At 45.0% G+C, this 25,948-nt stretch overlaps 1 protein-coding gene across 1 annotated transcript in view; it reads right to left on the bottom strand.

The window, feature by feature from the left end:
* Nucleotides 1–25,948, bottom strand: part of LOC109024599 (uncharacterized) — a 92,557-nt gene that overhangs the window by 64,114 nt on the left and 2,495 nt on the right. Inside the window, 3 exon segments of the mRNA XM_063704708.1 lie at nt 849–957; nt 8,339–8,510; nt 9,024–9,063. Of these exon segments, the coding sequence (XP_063560778.1) occupies nt 849–957; nt 8,339–8,510; nt 9,024–9,063 (321 nt within the window).

Genomic DNA, 25,948 nt, shown 5'->3' with positions numbered 1-25,948 from the left:
TCATTTCTACATCTCTTCCCATCCTCCTGTTCCTATGACAGTTTCCTTAGTTATCTCATCTCATCCTTTAAACATAAAACCCTTATCCCTCAGACATAAAATCCTTTTATGCCATTTAGCAGATGAGGAAAGTGCGGCACAGAGAGGTCAAATGACGTGCTCAAGGCCACACAGCTGGGAGCAGCACAGCCAACTTGGGAACCCAGGTCTGTGGGGTGCAAAGTCCAGTGTTCTCCAACCTTCCAGTAGGTCCTGGGAGGAGCTAGACTGGGCTTGGAGGGTTTGAGAGTGTAACTGACCAGTGATGGGCCCTGTCCCCTTCCTGAGAGTTGACACTCTCACACACTAGTAAGAATCAGGATCTCAGAAGCACTGAAAACTCACACTGGCACGAGTCTTGAAGAAAAGCTAAACCACCTTCTCCTCCAGCCCCGAACTCATAATTTCTTGTAGTATTTCTGATGGCTATTGGTTATTGAGCAATGACGGGAGTTGCCCAACCCTTGGGCGCGGGGGGTGGGCACCAACCACCTAAAACAGAATGTGAATAGTGCCCTCTGGAGCATTTCATAGTCTTGTGATTGGAGCCCCCTGGAGTTGCAGTGTGACAACCCTCAAGCTAATAAGCACATTGGAACCTCAGGACAGTAGATACCAATATGCCCATTTTACAGATGAAGAAACTGAGGCTCAGGGAAGTAAAATGACTTTTGCAAGGTCACCCAGTGAGGAGGTTCCTCACCAATCAGAAGGGGCACAATGCTAGAGGGGCGGGCTCCTTCCTGGTCCCAGGACCTCCTGCTCCAAGGTGGCAGAGAGAGAAAGTAGGATGATGGCAGGGGGCTCACCACTTTGATGGGCCTCAGGCTGCTGGTCCACCAGTCCCAGTGGGCGTACTCGCCCTTCTCAAACACAAACTGCTCGCCCTTGCAGTTGGCCTGTTCATAGCTCACCCAGCTGCCATGGAGACAGAGAGAAAGGGGGCAGGTCAGTTCCACTCCAAGCTTCCTATGGCAGAATCCTGGCTACTGATGTTGACCCCTAGGGTTCACTCTTGCCCAGCCCGGCAAGATGTAATAGCCCCACCCAAACCTTAGCACAGCAAATCCAAGTGCAAAATCCCCTCAGTTATCTAGAACTCAGTGCTGTGCTGCCTTTACCCACCTGGAACACAGTTAAGAAATAAGAAGGCAGTCTAAATAATGGCCCAGCAACAAACACCAATATATAGATGCCATGCACTAAAGCCAATAGTATGCTGGTAAGTTAATAGCCAACTCTCAAAAAACAAAACAAAAATTAACACTCTTGATTTGCAGCGTTTGCCAATTTCCATGGTGTAAATGTTCCCACTGTGGCAGATTTCAAGCTATCAGTATGACACGGCTGCAAGTGAAGTTAGGAAGAGAGATGCACAGTCAGCCTTCACCACTGAGAACTGACTCTAGAACATCTCTGTGCCCAAAGCCCCTCTCTTTGGATCTGTTTCTTCTCTTGTTCCTGTTGTTAGACTCTGCCCAAACTCTGTTTTTGTAGATCCACATTAGAAGAAAAATAGTACATTAAAGAGGAAGGGATGGCTTTCAGGTCGGGCATGGCTAATAGAAGAAAGCAGAAAATAGAAGAAAGAAGGCACAAATCTCAAAATGATTAGCATTCTGGGACCAACCAGTGCAGAGGCAAACATTTCAGCAATGTGCGATAATGGCTTTTCAGAGGAATGATCTAAGTCATTAACAAAAGAGGAGATCATGTTTATTATCCTCTTTTGGAAGAGTAGTCTTGATCCAGCAATTCTACTTCAGGCAATGGCTCCTTACAAAACAGTTGTCAAGGGGCTGGGCACTGTGGCTTATGCCTATAATCCCAGCACTCTGGGAAGCTGAGGCGGGCAGATCACCTGAGGTCAGGAGTTCGAGACCAGTGAAACTCTATCTCTACTAAAAATACAAAAAATTGGTCAAGCATGGTGGCTCATGCCTTTAATCCCAGCACTCTGAGAGGCCGAGGCGGGCAAATCACGAGGTCAGGACTTCAAGACCAGCCTGGCCAACATGGTGAAACCCCGTCTCTACTGAAATACACAAAAATTAGCTAGGCATAGTGGCAGGCACCTGTAATCCCAGCTACTCAGGAGGCTGAGGCAGAAGAATCACTTGAACCTGGGAGGCGGAGGTTGCAGTGAGCCAAGATCACGCCACTGCACTCCAGTCTGGGCAACAGAGTGAGACATTGTCTCAAAAAATAAAAAATAAAAATAAAGAAAAAGAAGATGTTCAATGACCAACTGACATGAAAAAATGCACAACCTCACAAACACAATGAGATACCATCTCATGCTGGTCAGAATGGCCATTTTTCCAAAAGCAAAACAACATGCTGGTGAGGCAGGAAAGGAAAGGGAACGCTGCTACTCTTGGGGAACGTGAAAACAGGTTCACACTGTGGAAAGCAGCGTAGAGATTCTCAAAGAACTTAAAACAGAACTACCATCAGACCCAGCAATTCCACTACTTAGTATCTACCCAAAAGACAATAAATCCTTCTATCAAAAAGACACATGCTCTCGTGCATTCATGGTCGTGCCATTCACAAGAACAAAGACGTGGAAGCATCCTAGATGACCAGCAACAGTGGATTTGATTTTTTAATGTGGCGCATACACACCATAAAATACTATGCAGCCATAAGTAAAACACACAATCATGTCCTAAGCAGCATGGATAGACCTGGGGATTATTATGTTTAGCAAACCAAGGCAAGAACAGAAAACCAAATACTGCATGTTCTCACTTATGAGTGGGAGCTAAACAGTGAATACACTCGAACATAAAGATGGAAACAATAGACACTGGGGACTATCAGATGAAAAAAGGAGGCAGAAAGGGAGTGTGGGCCGAAGAACCACCTGACGGGCACTTTGCTCACTGCCTGGGTGATGGGGTCAGTGGCCACAAGCCTCAGTGTCATCAAAGGTTCACATGTAACTAAGCTGCAATTTAATCAAAATAAAAGTTGATTAAAAAAAAACAGGGTTGCCCTGGGCACAGTGGCTCCCACCTGTAATCACAGCACTTTGGGAGGCTAAGGCAGGCAGATCACTTGAGCCTGGGAGTTCGAGAGAAGCCTGGGCAGCATGGCAAAACCCTACCTCTACAGAAAGTACAAAAAAATTAGTGGGGCATGGGGGTGCGCACCTGTAGTCCCAGCTACTTGGGAGGTTGAGGAGGGAGGATCACTTGAGCCTGGGAGGTTCAAGGCTGCAATGAGCCAAGATCACACTGCTGAACTCCAGCCTGGGTGACAGAGCGATAACCTGTCTCAAATAATAATAATAATAGGATTAGGATATATTATAGATAGATAGATAGATAGATAGATAGATAGATAGGTAGATAGATAGACAGATATATAAAACAAAACCTACAGTCATCCAGGCAATCACTGACTGGCATAAATATAGAAAGACAACCGAATGGACAAAATGAGGGAGCCAAGTAATCAACCCAAAATTATATTTAGGGCACACATTTTTCAAAAGCACACCAAGGCACACCAGTTGAGAAAACTGGGTAGTCATGTGCGAAAGATTGAAATAGCACCCCTATGCTGCCCAATACACAAAAATCTACAAAAAATAAATCGAACAGTTAAATTCAATCCTGAAAGCAAAACACTCCAAGGAAAAAACATGGGATAAGCATATATTTGGGGGAAGCTTGACCCTGTGCACACAGGTTGCAAAAAGAAAAGGAAAAATTAGGGGGAAAATACGCATAGACAATAAAATGGCTTAACAATCTCTTTTTTTGGATGGGACACTGAAATCACTGCCAACAAATGCAAATATAAACATGAGAGACTAAGTACAACATTAGAGCTGCTACACAGGACAGAACAAATGAACCCAAAGAGAAGGCATATTAGACTAGGCATGGTGGCTCACGAGGTCAGGAGTTTGACACCAGCCTGGCCAACATGGTGAAACCCTGTCTCTAGTAATACAAAAATTAGCTGGGCACGGTGGTGCGTGCCTGTAATCCCAGCTACTCAAGAGGCTGAGGCCGGAGAATTGCTTGAACCTGGGAGGTGGAAGTTGCAGTGAGCTGAGATCATGCTACTGCACTCCAGCCTGAGTGACAGAGCAAGACTCCGTCGGGGGGAGGGGAGGGGGCAGAGAAGAAACGAACAAACGGCATCACAAAGATGAGAAGAAAGTTTAGGGAAACATATAGCTGATAAGACCTTGTTTTCCAAAAGGCACAAGCTACTAACACTAGTAACTAGCAAAAAAACTAAACAAAAGAGAAACTAGTAACCGAACCAAAATTGGGCAAAGAGCCTGAATAGACTTTTTGGCAAAGAAGACATAACACTGACTTTATCTTTACAAAAATGTGGTTAACATTACTACTCCTGCAAAAAATGGAAATCAAAACCATACACAGAAAGCATCTCTTATTTGAAATGAATATGACAAATAAAAATACAAACACAAATGCTGGTGTGAATTTCCAGGAAAAAAGAAGTGTTTACGGGAGGGTCAATTACTATATACACTACGGAAAGCAGTTGCAGATTCCTCAAAAAACTCAAAGTCCAATGCCATATGATCTATTCATCCCACTACTAGCTATACAGTCAAAGCAAATCAGTATTTTGAAGAGACATCTGCCTTTCCATGTCTATTGCATCACTAGTCACAATAGCTAGGATGATGGAATCAGACTACCTGTTCACCCACAGATGAAGGGATAAAGAAAATGTAGTACACATATACAATGATATACCCTCCGGTCATAAAAAATAATGCAATTTTCATTTAGGGCAACACCAATGAACCTAGAAAACATTCTGTTAAATAAGCCAAGCACAGAAAAGACAAAGACAAACACTGCATGACCTCACTTATGATGAATCCAAAAACTTAACCTTCAAGAAGCAGAAAGTACAGGAGTGGTTTCCTGAGGCTGGGGGAAGGAGCGGAGATAGGAGGGATTGGTTATAGAAACAAAGTTACAGTTAGTTGGGAGGAATACATTCCTGTTCCACAGCTGGGTGACTCTGGTTACAATACTGTAGTTTTCAAAAAAGCTAGAAGGGAACAATTTTGAGTGTTCTCACCACAGAGAAATAATACATGTAGGAGGGAATAGTTAGGCTAAGTACCCTGATTTGATCATCACCAAAAATATACATGTATCAAAATGTCCCAGACGAGGCTGGGAAAGGTGGCTGTGTGTAATCCCAGCACCTTGGGAGGCTGAGGTGGGCAGATCACTTGAGGCCAGAAGTTTGAGACCAGCCTGGCCAACGTGGCAAAACCCCATCTCTACTGAAAAATACAAAAATTAGCTGGGCATGGTGGCACACACTTGTAATTCTAGCTACTTGCATGGCTGAGGCACAAAAATCACTTGAACCTGGGAGCCAAAGGTTGCAGTAAGCCAAGATCATGCTACTGCACTCCAGCTTGGGCGACAGAGCGGGACTCAGTGTCTCAAAATAAAAACAGAAACAAAAACAAAAGAGTCCCAGATGAGAAAAAAAGTCCCAGTATACCCTCTGTTTATGTGCCTTATTATAGACAAAACATTTAAGAAGTATAGGCCGGGTGCGGTGGCCCCTTAATCCTAGCATTTTGGGGGGCTGAGGTGGGTGGATCATGAGGTCAGGAGGTCAGGAGATTAAGACCATCCTGGCCAACATGGTGAAACCCCATCTCTCCTAAAAATACAAAAATTAACTGCGCATGGTGGCGCGCCTGTAGTCCTAGCTACTTGGGGGCTGAGGCAGGAGAATCACTCTGCCAGGAGGCAGAGGTTGCAGTAAGCCAAGATCATACTACTGCACTCTAGCCTGGCGACAGAGCGAGACTCCATCTCAAAAAAAAAAGGGGTGGGGGAGGAGCGGGTGCAGTGGCTCACACCTGTAATCCCAGCACTTTGGGAGGCCAAGGCAGGCAGATCACAGGGTCAAGAGATCGAGACCATCCTGGCCAACATGATGAAACCCCATCTCTACTAAAATACACACACAAAAAAAAATTCAGCTGGGTGTTGTGGCATGCGCCTGTCGTTCCAGCTACTTGGGAGGCTGAGGCAGGGGAATCACTTTAACCCAGGAGATGAAGGTTTCAGTGAGCCGAGATCATGCCACTGCACTCCAGCCTGGTGACAGAGCAAGACTCCATCAAAAAAAAAAAAAAAAGTTTAACTACACAATGCTAATATTATCATGGAACCACAAAGAGCCCTGAACCTCTAAGGAACCCTGAAAAGTACAAACTAAGTTGGAGGACTCACAATTCCTCATATCAAATTGTGTTGCAAAGCTGTAGGTAGCCAATACCCCAATACACATGGTCCTGTGATGTGCCGCTGTGCTCCAGCATGGGTGAGAGTGACCTGTCTCAGAAAAGAAAAAGATTGTGAGAAAATAGGAGGGAATCACAGAAGTGATAACTGGTTGTTATCAAACATATACACAGAAAAAAAAAACCAAATAGCATAAAAAATACATATCCAAACTAAAATCGGGCAGAAAACCCGAATAGACATCGCTGCAAAAATGACATAACATGCACAAACACGTTAAGAGAAAAGGTCCTCAACATTACTATTCATCGGAAAAGAATGTACTCCAAAACCACATTCAGATACCATCCCACACCTACTGGAATACATGTTACTGAAAATATCTTAAAAATTAAAAAGAATGCTGGTGTGGATTTGGATAAAGGGAAAATCTTATGCATTGTTGGTGTAAAGATAAATTAGGATATACACTATGGAAAAAAGTTGTAGGCCAGACGCGGTGGCTCATGCCTGTAATCCCAGCACTTTGGGAGGCCGAGGCGGGCAGATTATGAGGTCAGAAGATCAAGCCCATCCTGATTAACACAGAGAAACCCCGTCTCTACTAAAAACACAAAAAATTAGCCGGGCATGGTGGCATGCACCTGTAGTCCCAGCTACTCGGGAGGCTAAGGCAGGAAAATCACTTGAACCCGGGAGGCAGACATTGCAGTGAGCCGAGATCTCGCCACTGCACTTCAGCCTGGGCAACAGAGCGAGACTCCTTCTCCAAAAAAAAAAAAAGTTGTAAATTCCTCAAAAAATTGAAAATGCAACTACCATATGATCTAGCAATCCCACTACTGGGTATACCTCCAAAGCAAATGACAGTATCAGAGTCTGCAAAGCCTCAATGGGGATAGGAGATTTTCTTCATTAAATGGTTTTGAAAAAACTGATGTTTTTATGAAAAAGAATGAAACAGGACCCTTCTGGTATACAATACACAAAAATCAACTCAAAATGGATTGAAGACCCAAACACAAGGCCTGAAATTACAGATCATCATCAAATGTCTGTCAGATAAAAAGAGGGGATGGTGGAGCACTTAGTTTTGGGGCAACTTGCATTTAGGCTCACAGTTTGGGAACAGGAAAAGAAAAAAAGGAAAAAAGAAAGAAGAGGGACAAAATCTCGTCGAGAATGGAATGGCTTATGAATATATTTATTTTTTAAATTGGGAAAGCGAATCACAAGTAACAAAAGCAAAAACAACCATGTGGGGCTACATCCAACTGGAACGCTTCTGTACAGAAAGGAAACAATGACCCAAATGAAAAGGAATCCTACAAATGGGGAGAAAGTTTGGGGGAAGCATAGATCTCCTAAGGGGTTGTTATAAAAGATATGCAATACGTTAACAGCGCTAAGCAGCAATAACCACAACAATAAGATAACACCAAATTGGGCAGGGACCCTGAATAGACATTTCTGCACAGGGGACGTAACACTGAGCAGAATGGAGAGAACCAGGTCCTCAGCATCGCCGTCATCAGGGGTAAGTCCCCGTCAGGCTCGCACCAGGGTGTCCCTCCCCCCTGGTCAGGTGGTCGTGACCAGAGGGACAGAAGGGGACATAGGCTTCCCTGGGGGCGGGGGTTGGAGGGGGGTGAAAGAGTCCCGATTTGTCCCGATGGCGGGAAGGCAAATTTAAAAATTCATCAAATCCTGGAGGCAGCTGGCATCTTTTTTCCTCCGTCTGAGGCCTGGACAGGAGGCGGCCAAAAACCCAGACCTGGCCCCCACTCCCACCTGGGCCGGGCTTCCCCTTCCTCTCTCCCCATCTATATGGGACAGGTTCCCTCAGAAAAACTCCTCAAACCCTAAAAATACCACAGTCTGCTACACTTCCCACCCTCAAAAGCCCTCAGAGAACAAAACTAATGGTAAAACAAATATTAAAATACTATAAGAGAAAGAGGAAAACTAGTGAGAAGATGAGAATAAAGGGAACGTTCGAGGAAACAAACTTCTGTACTCACCGTGTAGAAAAAAATGCCCCGGAGAAGCTGAGCTGCAGGCAGCTCCCGCCTAAGCAGTCAGGGCCATAGACGTGAGCTGTTTTCTCCCCAGGACGGGGCTCCAAGTGGTCCCCAAGCCGCCGCGGTGCCCCCTGAAGCGGGTCCTGAAGGAACCGGACCCGCTTTCCTTCTTCTCATTCTGGACTCCACGCCACGCACGCCACGCAGCGTCTGCGGTGAGAACACGCATGCACACCATGTGGGGCAGAAAAGGCGGTTTCAGCGCCCCCTGCCAGTCACAGTGCACAGTGCAGGATAATTCACCTCATGGTCAGCATAAGCCCAGGTCAGGTAGGGTAGAAGGGTGCCTTGTGGGACACCAGGGAGCAGGAACTCCCCAACCTATGCATGTGGACTTCCCCCTGTGAAGCTCCCTTTTTTTTTTTTTTGGACAGGGTCTCACTCTGTCCCCCAGGATGCAGTGCAGTGGTGCAATCACAGTTCACTGCAGCCTCAACCTCCCGGACCCAAGTGATCCTCCCATCTCAGCTTTCAAGTACCTGCGAATCTGGTTGCTCCACTGTTGGGTGCATATGTATTCAGGATAAGTCTTCTTGTGTGTGTATATACGTGTGTGTGTGTGTGTGTGTGTGTGTGTGTGTGTGTGTGTGTTGTAAATGGGAATTTATAGGGAGAATTGGCTCACCTAATTGCAAGGCAAAGTCCCACAGCAGGTCATCTGCAAGCTGGAGAATGAGAAAAAGCAGCAGTAGTGTGGCTCCCAGGGGAACCAGCCATGTGGATTTGTTTATGTGCAAAAGCCTCAAAACAACGGAAACTTTCACTGCAGCTCCCAGTCTGAGGTCCAAGATTTGAGAATCCTTTGTGTTTGCTGGTGCAAGTAGCAGAATACAAAGGCCCAAATCATGGAGTTTCAAGTCCAAAGACAGGAGGATAGGAAAAGGTGACCCTCTTCCAGAGAGACAGAGTGAGCACGAACAGGAAAGCCCAGCAAGCTGAATGTGCCCTCTTTTCTGTCTTCTTTGTTCTAGCTCAGTGCATGGACTCTGGAGCCAGGCCACCTGGGTTAACATCCTGCTCCAGCCACTTATAAGCTGGTGACCTGGAGCAGGCAGTGACTCCTCTGCGTGTTTCAGCTTCTCCATCTGCAGAAAAGTACCTTCTCATAAGAGTTGTTGAGAGGATAAAATACAGATTAATATACATGAGGAACTCAGAACAGTGTCTCTGTGTGTATGGATAATACAAACACATGTACACACAACTTCTATCCAACTGGAGACCACATTAAAATCCTCCGTTTTGGCCGGGCGCGGTGGCTCACGCCTGTAATCCCAGCACTTTGGGAGGCCGAGGCGGGCGGATCACGAGGTCAGGAGATCGAGACCATCCTGGCTAACACGGTGAAACCCCGTCTCTACTAAAAATACAAAAAATTAGCCGGGCGTGGTAGTGGGCGCCTGTAGTCCCAGCTACTCGGGAGGCTGAGGCAGGAGAATGGCGTGAACCCGGGAGGTGGAGCTTGCAGTGAGCCGAGATCGCGCCACTGCACTCCAGCCTGGGCGACAAAGCAAGACTCCGTCTCAAAAAAAAAAATAAATAAAAATAAAATAAAATAAAATAAAATCCTCCGTTTTGAACAATACCATAATCCCCATTTTGTTCCACAGCCCCCCACCCACCTCCTCAGTTGGATGATCCCTGGAGAAAATATGGAACCGTCTCTATTAATGCAGTTCTCTCTTTTTTGTTTTGTTTTGTTTTGTTTTGTTTTGAGACGGAGTCTCACTCTGTCACCCAGGCTGGAGTGCAGTGGCGTGATCTCAGTTCACTGCAACCTCTGCCTCCTGGGTTCAAGCGATTCTCCTGCGTCAGCCTCCCAAGTAGCTGGGATTACAGGGGCCCGCCACCATGCCTGGCTAATTTTTTGTATTTTTAGTACAGACAGCGTTTCACCATTTTTAGCCAGGATGGTCTCCATCTCCTGACCTCATGATCTGCCCGCCTCGGCCTCCCAAAGTGCTGGCATTCCAGGCATAAGCCACCGCACCTGGCCAGCACCAGTCTTCTTAAGGCTTTACCTGAATTCAATGTTAGCCTTATATCATAAGAGGGACCATATTAACATTTGTTTTTTGTTTGTTTGTTTGAGACAGAGTTTCACTCTTATTGCCCAGGCTGGAGTGCCATGGAGGGATCTCCGCTCATTGCAACCACTGCCTTCTGGGTTCAAGCAATTCTCCTGCCTCAGCCTCCCACATAGCTGAGATTACAGGTGCCTGCCACCACGCCCGGCTAATTTTTGTATTTTAGTAGAGACGGGTTTTCACCATGTTGATGAGGCTGGTCTCGAATTCCTGACCTCAAGTGATCCGTCTGCCTCAGCCTCCCAAAGTGCTGGGAATATAGGTGTGAGCCACCATGCTCAGCCTAACATTCGTGTGTCTCAGAACAGGGACTGAAGCACAGAGAGATTTACATAACATTCCTAGGTATGTACAGCTTCTCAGTGGGATTTGAACCCAGGCCATAGGCACCAGGCTCCATGCTCTTGGTCAGTCTGCTCTGCTTCCTTTCCACATTGCCTCATCTAAAGAAAGGCATTTGCCTACATCATCTGTTCCATTTTAAGTGCTACCCACACTGCAAGGTCTTTCTAGGAGGACCAGGCACAGTGGGTCACACCTGTAATCCCAACAGTTTGGGAGGCCAAACCAAGAGGGTAGTTTGAGGGCAGGAGTTCAAGACCAGCTTGGGCAACTTAGGGAGACCCCACCTCTACAAAAAACTTTTAGAAATTAGCCCCGTATGGTGGTGTGTGCCTGTGGTTCCACCTACCTGGGAGGCTGAGGTGGGAGGATCACTGGAGCCCTGGAGTTCGAGGCTGCAGTGAGTCATGAGCATGCCACTGCACGGCCGCCTAGGTAATAGAGCAAGACCCCATCTCAAAAAAAAAAAAAAAATCTCTCTGTAAGGACTAACTCTCTGATTCAGGTGGCTGTGCTAAGCAGGTGGTAAAAATTGGATCAAAAGTTTGATCTGTGAGCTGGGTGTGGTGGCTCATGCCTGTAATTCCAGCACTTTGGGAGGCTGAGGCAGCTAGATCACCTGAGGTCAGGAGTTTGAGACCAGCCTGGCCAACATGGTGAAACTCTGTCTCTACTAAAAGTACAAAACTATTGGCCAGGCGTGTTGGCGCATGCCTGTAATCCCAGCTACCTGGGAGGCTGAGGCGGGCGAATCGCTTGAACCCAGGAGGCGGAGATGGTAATCAGCCCAGACTGCACCACTAGACTTCAGCCTGGGCAACATAGCAAGACTCCATCTCAGAAAAAAAAAAAAGTTTGATCTGTGAGTAAAGTATTACTAATTTATCTATGGTCTTCTGCCTGTAAGATTTCAACAGCTATCTTTTTTGTAATTTCCCAGGATCTTGCATCCCGAACATACAAGTAATTCCTGAGGAGTTGGCGGAGCCTCTGCTGACTCCAAGCTGAGCATCCAAGAACTTCTGGCCCAACAGCACTCATCAGGAATCAGTGCAGTCTATTTCTCCCTGGAAGCAGAGGGTCCGAAAAGTTCTGACTAGGCAAAGAGTGAGAGTGTGCATATCAATTGAAGGTACTGTGACTATTCTGTTATTAAGTGCATTCAAGCAGAGTGATTCCAGTTGGTTAAGCATTTCATGTTTAAGACAAAACTTGATTTATTTATTTATTTTAAGTTGGAGTTTCACTCTTGTAGCCCAGGCTGGAGTGTAGTGGCTCGATCTCGGCTCACTGCAACCTCTGCCTCCTGGGTTCAAGCGATTCTCCTGCCTCAGCCTCTTGAGTAGCTAGGACTACAGGCGCCCACCACCATGCCCAGCTAATTTTTATATTTTTAGTAGAGATGGGGTTTCGCCATGTTGGCCAGGGTGTCTCGAACTCTTAACATTAGGTGATCTACCCGCCTCGGCCTCCCAAAGTGCTGGGCCTACAGGCATGAGCCACCATGCCCGGCCTAGACAAAACTTTAAAAATGCTGTGTCATATTTCTCTTTTATTTCATGTGTGCACGTTTACATTATTTAGTCAGTTGCCACTACTACAACTACAGAAGTAATGGCATATTTACAACTAAAAGTTTCATTCACTTTAAATAGAAAACATCTCAACTGAAACTTTTAACATTTAGCTGATCATTAAACGTTAGCTGAGATGGATCTCTTCCTGAAACAGTGTTGCCAGAGTTTTAAAAATTAAGAGAGTTTATGTAGGAGAGTTTTAGATGAATGTAAAAATTGAAGAGAGTACAGAAAATTCTCAGACCCTCCCCCCAAAGTTTGCTTTTCTTAACCACCTTTTACATGGGTGCGGTCCATGCGTTACAATGAGTGAACCATTATTGATACATTGTTAGTATCTAAAGGCCAGAGTTTGCATTAAGATTCAGTCTGTGTTTTGGTAGTCTAAGGGTTTTGACAAACTAATAATGCCATTCATTACCATTACAAGATAGTTTTATGCCCTAAACATTACATGAGCTCCACCTATTAACTTCTCTCCCCTTTTTGCAGATCCCTCAGCAACCACTGATCTTTTCACTGTCCCTCTGGTTTTTCTTTCCCAGAAAGCTTATGTAATTGGAATCATAGTGTATGCAGCTTTTTCAGATTGACTTATTTCACTTATAATATACATTTATGACATTTTCATATTGATTTGTGCCTTTTTATCTCAACGGTTTTTTTTTCAGGATCCTATTTTATTGTTTTTATGACTTTTAAGAAGTTAGCATGAAAATAAATCTTTATTTTCAGTTATTGCCTGCAAGTAAGAGAAAGTTAGGTTCACAGTTTTGGCTCTTGACACAAAGTGAACTAGGAGGCAAATTTAGGTCCATCAGATACAACTAATGGAGCAACTTTTTAAGTTCAGGCTATCTTGAAAGCTTGCAACATATGAGATATCACTGTGTTGTCTCTCACCACAGCAATGGGTGACACTGAGTAGAAGCTGTGAAGTGTTTTTAATAGCAGGTGTTTTCTATCATATGTTGCTGGAAATCAAGAGGTTTATAAACATGGTACATGTTTAGAAATGAGTTAGATACTTGAAAAGTCTAAACACACTGATTTACCAGTGCGTATGTTGCAGTCTCAAGAGGGGTCAATAGTCCATGTGGACTAAATTAATCTCCGGGTAGCAGGTATGTTTGTAAATATAAAATTATATTAGACATTAGCGCAGTGCAGAACCTGCTCAGCATCATAAGATCTGAAACACCACACAAGTTTATCCATCATTAAAAACAATTACTTCTTTCCTAAAATGTCAGAATAGTAGGTAACTGAGATTAATAAATCGAATCCAAATGTATCTCAATGGTTTTTTATCACTGGATAATATTCCATTGATCAGTGTAACAAAGTTTGTTGGTACATTCGCCTACTGAAGGACATCAAGGTTGCTTTCAATGTGGGCAGTATGGATAAAGCTACCATAAACATTCCTGTGGACTTTTTAGTACAGACATAATTTTTTTTTTTCTGAGACAGAGTGTTGCTCTGTCGCCCAGGCTGGAGTGCAGTGGTGTGATCTCAGCTCACTGCAACCACTGTCTCACAGGTTCAAGCAATTCTCCTGCCTCAGCCTCCCGAGTAGGGAGGCCCAGCCCATACATGATTGTTTAATTAAGCTGGGTAAATACTTAGGATTGTGATCACTTACTTATATGATAAGACTACATAAGAATTTGGTAGGGTTGCTGGGCACGGTGGCTCATGCCTTTAATCCCAGCACTTTGGGAGGCTGAGGCAGGCAGATCACCTGAGGTCAGGAGTTCGAGACCAGACTGGCCAACATGGTGAAACCCTGTCTCTACCAAAAATAGAAAAATTAGGCTGGGTGCAGTGGCTCATGCCTGTAATCCCAGCACTTTGGGAGGCCGAGGCGGGCGGATCACAAGGTCAGGAGATCAAGACCATCCTGGCTAATACAGTGAAACTCCATCTCTACTAAAAATACAAAAAAAAAAAAAAATTAGCCAGACGTGGCGGCATGCGCCTGTAGTCCCAGCTGCTGGGGAGGCTGAAGCAGGAGAATGGCATGAACCCAGGAGGTGGAGCTTGCAGTGAGCCGAGATCGCGCCACTGCACTCCAGCCTGGGCGACAGAGCGAGACTCCGTCTCAAAAAAAAAAAAAAATACAAAAATTAGCCAGGTGTGGTGGCATATGCCTGTAGTCCCAGCTACTCAGGAGGCAGAGGCAGGAGAACAACTTGAACCCAGGTGGTGGAGGCTGCAGTGAGCCAACATTGTGCCACTGCACTCCAGCCTGAGCAACATGGCAAGACTCCATCTCCAAAAAATTAAAAAAAAAAAGAATTTGGTAGGATTTACCAGTAAAACCATCTAAGCCTGGTGCTTTTTTTTTTTGGAAAAGTTACTAATGATTGATTCAATGTCTAAAATGGATACAGATCTATTCAGTTTATCAATTTCTCCTTGGTGAGTTTTATAGTTTCTGCCTTTGAAGGAATCGGTTCCTAAGCTTATCAAATTTCTGGGCATAGATTTTCTCAAAGTATTCCCTCATGGTCTTCTCAATGCCCACAGAATCACAAATGATGACCTCTCTTTTAGTTATTACTACATTATGACTTCCTTTCTTCATGGTTAGCCTGCCTGGAGGTTTATTGATTTTTTTTTTTAATCTATTCATAGAAACAGCTGTTGGTTTTGATAACTTTCTCTGTTGATTTTTGATTTTTCATTCCATTGATTTCTGCAATAATTATTGCTTTTGCTATTCTTCTGTCTGCTTTCTATAACACTGCTCTGTTTTCTCTGGTTTTCTAATGTGAAAGCTTAGGTTATTGACTTTAGGTCTTTCTTATTTTCTATCACATGGCATTCAGTTATAAATTTCCCTCTGAGCCCTGCTTTGACTGCATCCCACAAATCTTGACAAGGTACATTTTTATTTCATTTTGTTTAAAATATTTTTTCGGCTGTGTGTGGTGGCTCACGCCTGTAATCCAACACTTTGGGAGGCCGAGGTGGGCAGATCACAAGGTCAGGAGATCGAGACCATCCTGGCTAACATGGTGAAACCCCATCTCTACTAAAAAATACAAAAAATTGCCTGGCGCGGTGGCTCATGCCTGTAATCCGGCACTTTGGGAGTCTGAGGTGGGCAGATCACTTGAGGTCAGGAGTTCAAGACCAGCCTAGCCAACATGGTGAAACACTGTCTCTACTAAAAATACAAAAATTAGCCGGGTGTGGTTGTGTGCACCTGTAGACCCAGCTACTCGGGAGGGTGAAGTGGGAGAATCGCTTTGAACCCAGGAGGCGGACATTGCAGTGAGCTGACATTGCATCGCTGCACTCCAGCCTGGGTGACAAGAGTGAAACTCCATCTCAAAAAATATATATGTATTTTTACAACTTCATTGAGGCATCTTCTTTGATCCATGTGTTTTGCAGAGTACATGATTTAATGTCCAAATATTTGGAGGTTTTCCGTTTATCTTTCTATTACTGAATTCTAGTCTAATTTTATAATGCTATGAAAGCATATTTTAGAAATTTCATTCATTTAAATAAGTTGTGGTATTATTTTATGGCCCACAATGTTGCCTTTTTTTTTTTTTTTTTTTTTTAGAGTAGTCTTGCTCTGCTGCCAGGCTGGAGTGCAATGGTGCAATCTTGGCTCACTGCAACCTCTTTCTCCTGGGTTCAAGTGATTCTTCTGCCTCAGCCTCCCAAGTAGCTGGGATTATAGGCATGTGCCACCAGGCCTAGCTAATTTTATATTTTTGGTAGAGAGGAGGTTTCTCCATGTTGGTCAGGCTGGTCTCGAACTCCCGACCTCAGGCGATCCGCCTGGCTCGGCCTCCCAAAGTGCTGGGATTACAGGCGTGAGCCATCACACCCAGTGGTCTGTCTTTTTAAATCTCTGTTCTTGGCCAGGCATGGTGGCTCACGCCTGTATTCCCAGCACTTTGGGAGGCCGAGGTCGGCAGATCACAAGGTCAGGAGATTGAGATCATCCTGGCTAACATGGTGAAACCCTGTCTCTACTAAAAAATATTAAAAAATTAGCCAGGTCTGGTGGCAGGCACCTGTAGTCCCAGCTACTTGGGAGGCTGAGGCAGGAGAATGGCATGAACCCAGGAGGCAGAACTTGCAGTGAGCTGAGATTGCACCACTGCACTCCAGCCTGGGTGACAGAGTGAGACTCCATCTCAAAAAACAAAACAAAACAAAACAAAACAAAACAAAACAAAACAAAAACTCTCTTCTTTTGCTCTGAGTCTTTATATTTGAAGTGGGTTTCTGGTAGAGAACACATATTTGCATATTATTTTTATCCACTCTTCTAGTCTATGTCTTTTAATTAGTGTATATAGACCATGCACATTTAAAGTGATTATTAATATGTTTGAATTATTAGCTATATTTTATAACTGTTAACATATATAACATATTGTAACATGTAATGAACATTTTTTGCCAAGTACTGTGCATCAATGGACAATGTCAAGAAAGCAGAGAGACAACCTACACAATGGAACAGAACCTTCGCAAATTATATATTTGACAAGGGAATTTATATCCGCAGTATGTAAAGCACCCCAGAACTCAATGATAAAAACAAGTAAACAACCCAGTTAAAAAATGGGCAAAGGGCCAGGCGTGGTGGCTCACACCTGTAATCCCAGCACTTTGGAAGGCCAAAGCAGGTAGATGACGAGATCAGGAGACGGAGACCATCTTGGCCAACATGGTGAAACCCCATCTCTACTAAAATACAAAAAAAAAAAAAAAAAAAAAATTAGCCAGGCGTGGTGGTGCACGCCTGTAGTCCCAGCTACTCAGGAGGCTGAGGCAGAGGAATCACTTGAATCCAGGAGGCGGAGGTTGCAGTGAGCCAAGATCGAGTCACTGCACTCCAGCATGGCGACAGAGTGAGACTCTGTCTCAAAAAAAAAAAAAGGCGGCGGGAGGGGGGGGGCGCGGGGGGCAAAGGACTTGAGTATATATTTCTCCAAACACATATACAAATGGTCCAGTAAGTACAAAAAAAGATACTCAACATTAGGCATGAGGAAGTATGTATCAAAACAACAGTGAGACATCACTTCACACTCTCTGGGAAGGTTGTAGTGAAAAAAAAAGGAAAAGTAAAATAACAACTGTTCACAAGGATGTCAAGACATTGAAAACTTTATGTATTGCTGGAGGAAAAACTGATTTAGCCATTGTGATAAAGAGTTTGGTAGAGCCTCAAAACTGTAAACATGAAACTACTGTATGACCCAATAATTCCACTGTAAGGTATATAAATATATATATAAATATATATGTAAATATATATATATTTATATATATATATATAGAGAGAGAGAGAGAGAAGAAACTCAGACAGATATCTGTATATCAGAGTTCATAGCAGAATTACTCACAGTAGCGAACAGGTGGAAATAACAAGAAAATCTTGATTGATACCCAGTATCAATCAACAAATAAATGGACAAGTCAAATAATGTGTATTTATGCAACAGATACTATTCAGCCATAAAATGAATTCAATGTTGATATATGCTGTTACATGGATGAACCTTGTAAAATATGCTATGAAATAAGGCAAGGAGAGAAGGACAAATATTGCATGTTTTCACTTACATGAGATGTCTAGAATAGGCAAATTCAAAGAGACAGAAACTAGAGATGACTAGGGGGAGGAAGGAGAGAAGAGACGGAGTTTTTTGTTTCATTTTGTTTTGTTTTGTGATTTTTTTTTTTTTTTTTTTTGAGACGGAGTCTCTGTCGCCCAGGCTGGAGTGCAGTGGTATGATCTCGGCTCACTGCAACCTCTGCCTCCTGGTTCAAGCGATTCTTCTGCCTTAGGCTCCTGAGTAGCTGGGATTACAGGCGCACACCACCATGCCTGGCTAATTTTTGTATGTTTAGTAGAGATGGGGTTTCACCACGTTGGTCAGGCTGGTTTCGAACTCCTGACCTCATGATCCACCCAGCTCGGCCTCCCAAAGTGCTGGGATTACAGGCGTGAGCCACTGCATATGGCCTAATTTTTGTATTTTTAGTCGAGACAGGGTTTCACTATGTTGGCCAGGCTGGTCTTGAACCCCTGACTTCAGGTGATCCACCATCCTCGGCCTCCCAAAGTGCTGGGATTACAGGCATGAGCCACCGCGCCAGGCCAGAGAGCCCCACTGCTTTCTATGTTTTCCTGAGCCCCTAATATTCATAGAATTGTCTGTGGATTGAAAAGTTCTCTCTCTGTATTGCAAGCCTCTGAAATCACAGAGAGCTCATCAATATTTGTGAAATGAGACCTAAGCATACTGCTTACACAGAGGCCTGGGGGACTGTGTGTTGAATAATGGTGGGACGTCCTGGGGCATTAAGTACCCGGACCCTGAGGACACTGAAGATGGGCCTGTGACCAGTAAGGAGTGCTGTGCCCTGTCCCAGGCCCTGTCTGGGGATTGCTCACAACTGGGTGAGCCCCACTGGCCTCCAGCTGGCAGAGTCAGAGCTGTCCCCTGTGCTCAGAATGTGACCCAATGGCCTGGTGCTCTCAAGGCCTGGCAGGGTCCTGTGTGTGTTCCTAACAGCTGTGTGTCCCCCTGCGCAACGCTGCTGGGCCTGCACTCAGAGCAGCCCCTCTCTCAGCCTCCTCTGTCCTCAAGTCCCCTCTCAGGCTCCTGAATCAGTGATCAGGCAGGGTCTGAGGGATCCAGGAGGGGAGGGAGTGAATTTGCATGAACAGCCCCTTCTTTTCCCTGGGGGCAGGAGGGAAATTAGACAAGCCTGGGACAGCCCAGACCCACTGTGAGTGTTAAGGGCTGTCTCCACCACGGCCTGGATTCCTCTCCTCCTCATGTCCCTCTCTCACTGCACAGGTAGGGACAGGCCTCAGAGACCCAGGGCAGCCCCCAGTCTGTTTTCATCTCTTCTGGGTCTGGCCCTAAGAATCTTTACCCTGGTCCTTGACGCAGCACCAATGACTGTCTGTGTCTGCAGTTTCCCTCTCCAGCCTGTGCTGACTCAGCTGCCCTCCCTCTCTGCAACCCCGGTAGCATCTGCCCGACTCCCCTGCACCCTGAGCAGTGGCTTCAGTGTTGGTGACTGTGGGATACACTGGAGATGGCAGAAGCCAGGGAGCCCTCCCCAGCATCTCCTGAGCTACCACTGGCATTCAAATAAGCACCAGGGCTCCAGCGTCCCCAGCCGCTTCTTTGGAACCAAAGATGCCGCTGAAAACGCAGGGATTCTTCACGTCTCTGGGCCCAGCTAGAGGACAAGGCTATTACTGTATGCCTGGACCAGTGATGCTTCTCACAGCGACACAGGCAGGTGGGGAAGTGGGACAAAACCTGCTGGCCCCCCAGATGCTGGCCCGTCTCTTACTTTGTTGCTGTTAAAATGTATCTACACCACTGATACCGCTTTACAAATTCAGAATTTTTTTCCAGTTTATTTTTGTTTGTTTACTAAGTATGAAGACTCAAATGACCAAAACACTTTTCAAACCAACACAACTATACACAGACATCATCTCAGAGGAATTTCTGCTGCTACATTACCTGTGGCTCTAGAACTCACATCCAGAGGGCAGCCTATAAGGAATTGTGTCCAGTCTGCAAGTGAGCAGACCTGTCATCCTCCCCCTGGGAGGCTCCCTCTTGCCCCAGAGACTCCACGGCGGCCCCAAGGAGACCCCTGCTCTCCCTCCAGGGACTGCAGCGGAGACGGCACCAGGCCTTGTTCAGAACATTCTGGGAAGTGCATCACTCAAGATTACAATTCAGTTGTGGGGAAATTGTCACTGCGGGGGTTAAAAATGACAGCTTCTTCGGGTCTTGCAAAGTAGCTTTGTTACTGTAACAGACGTATACATAGAACCTTTGTACAACCTAGAATGACTTTTTCCAAAGACTGTTACCTATTTCAAGGTAGAATCGTTGGAACTTACTGAACAACAGCGGAAAAGACAACTACACAGCCTAACTGAGGGGAGAGGGGTACCGTCTACTTATTGGTAACTGGACACGGGTAAAAGGACAATGTCTGTCATCTTTTTAGGGACCTGTTTTATATGCCCCAACCCTGTCCCCATCTTTTTTTTTTTTTTGAATGTCCTTAAAATAGGAACAACAAAAAACTAGGGTTGTAGAATTACAAAATTGCTTCAACCTTAGAACCTTAAGTAGGAGGCCCTCAAATGGACTTATGTTAGTCCTTAGGGAGTCAATGTGTGTGTTGCTGCTTATTTACAGTTCAGTTGGAGCCCCGAGAGTGCCAATGTTATCCCCACACCTCTTAGATGCCTTCTGCTTCCCAAACCCCAGAAGAGGTGGGCACCTGAGTGGGGAATCTCAGGTGACTTAGTTTGCCAGTGCCTACTCTATTGAAGAATGGGGTTTTCATGCTCGAGAAGAAACTCGTGGAAGGGCGTGTTTCCCATCACAGGTTCACATACTGATTGTTTTTGTTGAATTTCCTTGTGCGACTTATGCCAAGTAATTATGAAGATTTTTTGTTTTGTTTTGTTTTCCTGCTGAATATTTCATGAAGGCTACGAAGTTAGAACAGGCACATCCTGGGTGAGAAAGCTTTATCTACCTCATTTATTTTTTATTTTTTGTAGCCATATTGTCTATTTTCCTATTTCAAGACCGCTGAAGTATTCCCAGGCCCTGTCTAAAACCTAAGAGTTGATGTATTGGTGGGAAGAGGTGAACATTCAAGATGATTTTGTGATGCCTTTTTTTTGTCATTTCCTTTTGTATATGTGATATTGAGCAAACAAAACATTGCTCTTGGTTTAACAAGAAAGGTTTAAAAAGAAAGAAAGAAAAAAACTCTAACTTCTGGGAGAAGTTAGAGTTCTCCCAGAGGAAGTTAGAAGACCTTCCTCTGTATGTGGAAGGTCCTGACGGAAATATGCATCCAAGACGATTAGCCAAAGTGTTGTCCCTTCATCGTTGCACCTGACTTTAGGATTCCGCCCCCCTCTTTTTTTTTTTTGCCAAGTTGTGCCTTTCCTTCTGGAATTGTAAGTGAACACGATAATAGTACCTGTTTATACTGTGAAGTGGATATTGTTACAGAAAGCACACCAGTGCCTTTCTCACTGTTGAGCTAATAATGCCTTGTGAATGTATGATCTACGGAGAAACCCCTGTAGTTGTACCTGCTGATGCTGTCTGTCTGTTGGAGAATAAATTTTGAATTTTTTTTCTCAAAAAAAATGACAGCTTCTCATCATGTTTTAGTTCACATAATCAAAAAGAGTCCAGGGGTGCGAGAAGGTCACTCCTCGATTCTGATGCCTGCCCCAGTAGAGTTTTACACAAGACAATAAGATTCCTACTCCTAGAAATCCTGAAGAACACTTACATCTCTTATCAAAGCAGGATGATGCTTTTTTTTTTTTTTTTTTTTTTTTTTTTGGCAGAGTCTCCCGCTGTTGCCCAGGTTGGAGTGCAGTGACATGATCTTGGCTCACTGTAACCTCTGCCTCCTGAGTTTGAGTGATTCTCCTGCCTCAGCCTCCCTGAGTAGCTGGGACTACAGGGGAGTGCCACCACGCTTGGCTAATTTTTTTTGTATTTTTAGTAGAGACGGGGTTTCACCATGTTGGCCAGGCTGGTCTCGAACTCCTGACCTCAGGTGATCCATCTGCCTTGGCCTCCCAAAATGGTGGGATTACAAGTGTGAGCCACTGCACCCGGCCACATTTTTTAAAAATTCAGTTTATTATTAAAATATAATATATAAAGGAGAAAAGCACACTTTTTACATTCATGGTGAAATAAATTATACATTAAAATGAATCACAGTGGAAAACATCGGTAACTCAATAACCTTGCCGCTGACCTCTTATTCAGTTTAATGAGAGATAGTCTTAAAAACAGCTGGTGGTGGTTCACATTAAAATCAGGAGGAAGGTGCTTACTGTATGCAGAAGATTCTTCTCAAATGTCATAGATTTCTTCTGTACTTGCTTAATTCGTGGTTGAAATGACAGTATTTGTACTTTCTGTTATTTCCATTTCAGATCATGAATACAATGATTTTTAAAATCAAATTACATCATTGTTGAAGTCCAAGCGAATAAGATGTATGACAAGTGACTACTCATGTATGTATGAATAAGATGTATGACAAGTGGCAGGGCCACTGAGGATGTGACAGTCATTCATCCACTCTGAAACAACTCTTCAGGACCCCTAACATAGGAATGTCTGGCCTTTAAATGCTTTGATAAACAGGATCTATTCCTATCAAAGCAGAGGCCTCGTTCATCTCCAAAGCTCATAAAGGAACCTCAGACCTGGGCCACTCTGGTTTAAGGGCCTGGAGGTGACACCTCCCAATCACACAGACATTGCAGGCTCACTGGGAGGAGCCCCTTTGAAAGAGGTGAGCAGAGTCTGGGGCATTTGTGTAAATGTTGATGAGGTCCCCAGACAACTCACAGGCTCCCAGGGAACCCTAACTGGGGAAGAAAAGATGAGGATAAGCAGAGCCCACCATGGGTGAGAAGAGAGGAAAGCCAGGGTCTCCACCACCCAGGTCCTCAGTGTTCCTCCTCTGTGTGCCCGGCCCTGTCCTGTGGGTGGAGGGTGAGGAGAGGGAGAGAAGGACGGGCTGGCAGTTTTATAAGAACTGGAGCTCCTCCAATGAGTAGATGAAATAGTTTAATGAGATTGGTTTTGGATTTTTCAGCTTCCCTAGAGGCTGGAATCAGATTCCCAATATAAATTCTTGATTGCTGTGGTGAAAATTTGTGTGTATTTATCCCCTGAGAAGGTTCCCTAACCCTTACTGTGTCTTCTGTGTGAAGAGTGCAGCTCTAAGCACTCAGGGTACTGTTTCCCAGTGAATCTTTTTTTTTTTTTTTTTTTTTTGAGACGGAGTCTCGCTCTGTCGCCCAGGCTGGAGTCCAGTGGCATGATCTCTGCTTACTGCAAGCTCCACCTCCCAGGTTCACGCCATTCTCCTGCCTCAGCCTCCTGAGTAGCTGGGACTACAGGTGCCCGCCACCACGCCTGGCTAATTTTTTGTATTTTTAGTAGAGACGGGGTTTCACCGTGTTAGCCAGGATGGTCTTGATCTCCTGACCTCGTGATCCACCCACCTTGGCCTCCCAAAGTGCTGGGATTACAGGCGTGAGCCACCATGCCCGGCCTCCCAGTGAATCTTAATTAAATGGTTGGAGAATTTTTATTTCCTCCATTTAGCCTAACCAGAAACATTGGTTCTAGAGGTAGAACAGGTCACTCAGAGTCACCCGAGCAATCACTGCTGCGTGAGCTGCTGACTCGAGGTCTAAGTGATGGAAAAGTTCACCTTTCTGCCAGTTGCCTCTAACAAATATATCCTAAAATTAAATAAACACATTGTTTATAGCTAATCTTTCTAGGTGGCTTCATAAATCAATTAACAGACACACATTTTCCATGTGCAGATGGTGTGGAAAGTTCTAGTGTGTTCTGGTTAAACCTGGGGGTCAGATCAACTCAGGAGGCTACCCTTGAGGAGATAGGAAAGGTCCCCTGTCCCTTAATGAAGTGGCCTTGGCCAGACTTCTGACCATGGTGAGGGAGGAAGGGGGACATCCATAGTTCCTTCTCCTCCACTCTCAGGAAACCCTAACCCAGCAAATAATTCTAAAGAGATCTAGGGAGGAGGAACTGAGAGGACAAGTTGACTCAGACAGGAAGACCCTAGGACTCTCCATGGGGGACGTTCATAACTGAGAAGCATCATTGCTGGCCAGGGGACTGGAAAACACATCATCTTACATCCCTGCATTCCCGCTGCAAATGTCTGAAATCCCAGGAACCCACAGCCTGTCCTCTCACTCGAGCTCTCAGGGGCAATCCTGCTCTGTAGGAGATAGAAACTGTCCCTTCATTATCCCATTACATCACTTTTGCTGCACACAAGAGTCTTCCACAGTGGGTCCTAGTCATTTCTCCATGTTTCCCTTCATCTCTTTTCTGTCTTTTCTGAGAGTCTGATTCCATCTAACACCTCTTCTCTTTTTTTTTTTTTTTGAGACGGAGTCTCGCTCTATCGCCCAGGCTGCTGGAGTACAGTGGCTCACTGCAAACTCTGCCTCCCGGGTTCAAGTGATTCTCCTGCCTCAGCCTCCCGAGTAGCTGGGACTACAGGCAGCCACCACCGCACCTGGCTAATTTTTTGTATTTTTAGTAGAGACGAGGTTTCACCATGTTAGCCAGGATGGTCTCGATCTCCTGACCTTGTGATCCACCCACCTGGGCCTCCCAAAGTGCTGGGATTACAGGCGTTAGCCACCGCGCCCGGCCCTAACACCTCTTCTCTTTCCTGTGAGGCCAGTTCTCCCCAGTCCAGCCTCAGGGCTGTAGTTCAGAGGTCACCCCCTTCCCCTTCCCCTTCCCCTTCCTCTTCCCCTTCCCTTTTTTTTCTTTCTCCCTCCCTCCTGCCCTCCTTCTTTCCTTCCCTCCTTCCTCTCTCTCTTTCTCTGTCTCTCTTTTTCTACTTTTGACAGGGTCTCACATCCAGGCTGGACTGCGGTGACATGATCACAGCTCACTGTAGCCTTGATCTACTGGACTCAAGGACCCTTCCACCTCAGCTTCGCAAGTAGTTGTGACCACAGGTACATGGCACCCACCTGTTTGTTTTTATTTTTATTTGTGCAAATCGGGTCTCATTTTGTCGCCCAGGCTGGTTTCAAATTACTGGCCTTATGCCATCTTCCCACCTTGGCCTCCCAGCTCTACATTTTCTTCTGAGCACTGGTCTCATGGCCTCCTACAAGTTTGATGTGTGTTTCCATTTTCGTTTATCTCAAAGAATTTTCGAACATCATTTGTAATTTCCGTTTTGATTCGTTGATTGTTTAGGAGTGTGTTGTTTAATTTTTATATATTCCTGAATTCAGATCTCCTTTGTTATTGATTTCTACTTTCACTCTACTGCAGAGACGATATTCTGATTTTAGTCCTTTTAAATTACTGAGATTTGTTTCATGGCCTAATACATGGTGTATTCCGGAGAATATTCCATGTGTACTTGAGAAGAATCTGTATTCTGTGAGTCTGTTGTAGATGTTGTCAGGTCTAGCTCATTTATAGTATTTTTCAAGTCCTCTACTTCTTTACTGATCTTCTGTCTCATTGTTCTAGCCAGTATTGACCGTATAGTATTGCAACTATTATTGCAAAGCTGTCTGTTTCCCTCTTCAATTCCATCAGTCATTACTTCCTATACTTGGGGGGCTCTGTAGTTAGATGCACATGTACTAATTGTTAGATCTTCTTTTTTTTTTTTTTTTTTTTTGAGACAGAGTCTAGCTCTCTCGCCCAGGCTGGAGTGCAGTGGCACGATCTCTGCTCATTGCAAGCTCCGCCTCCCGGGTTCACGCCATTCTCCTGCCTCAGCCTCCCGAGTAGCTGGGACTACAGGTGCCCGCCACCACGCCTGGCTAATTTTTTGTATTTTTAGTAGAGATGGGGTTTCACCGTGTTAGCCAGGATGGTCTCGATCTCCTGACCTCGTGATCTGCCCATCTTGGCCTCCCAAAGTGCTGGGATTAC

The sequence above is a fragment of the Gorilla gorilla genome, chromosome 23, assembly GCF_029281585.2.
Source record: "Gorilla gorilla gorilla isolate KB3781 chromosome 23, NHGRI_mGorGor1-v2.1_pri, whole genome shotgun sequence".
NCBI classification, from domain to species: domain Eukaryota; kingdom Metazoa; phylum Chordata; class Mammalia; order Primates; family Hominidae; genus Gorilla; species Gorilla gorilla.
The sequence above is the reverse complement of the archived record's forward strand: the minus strand, read 5'-3'. Positions and strand labels throughout refer to the sequence as shown.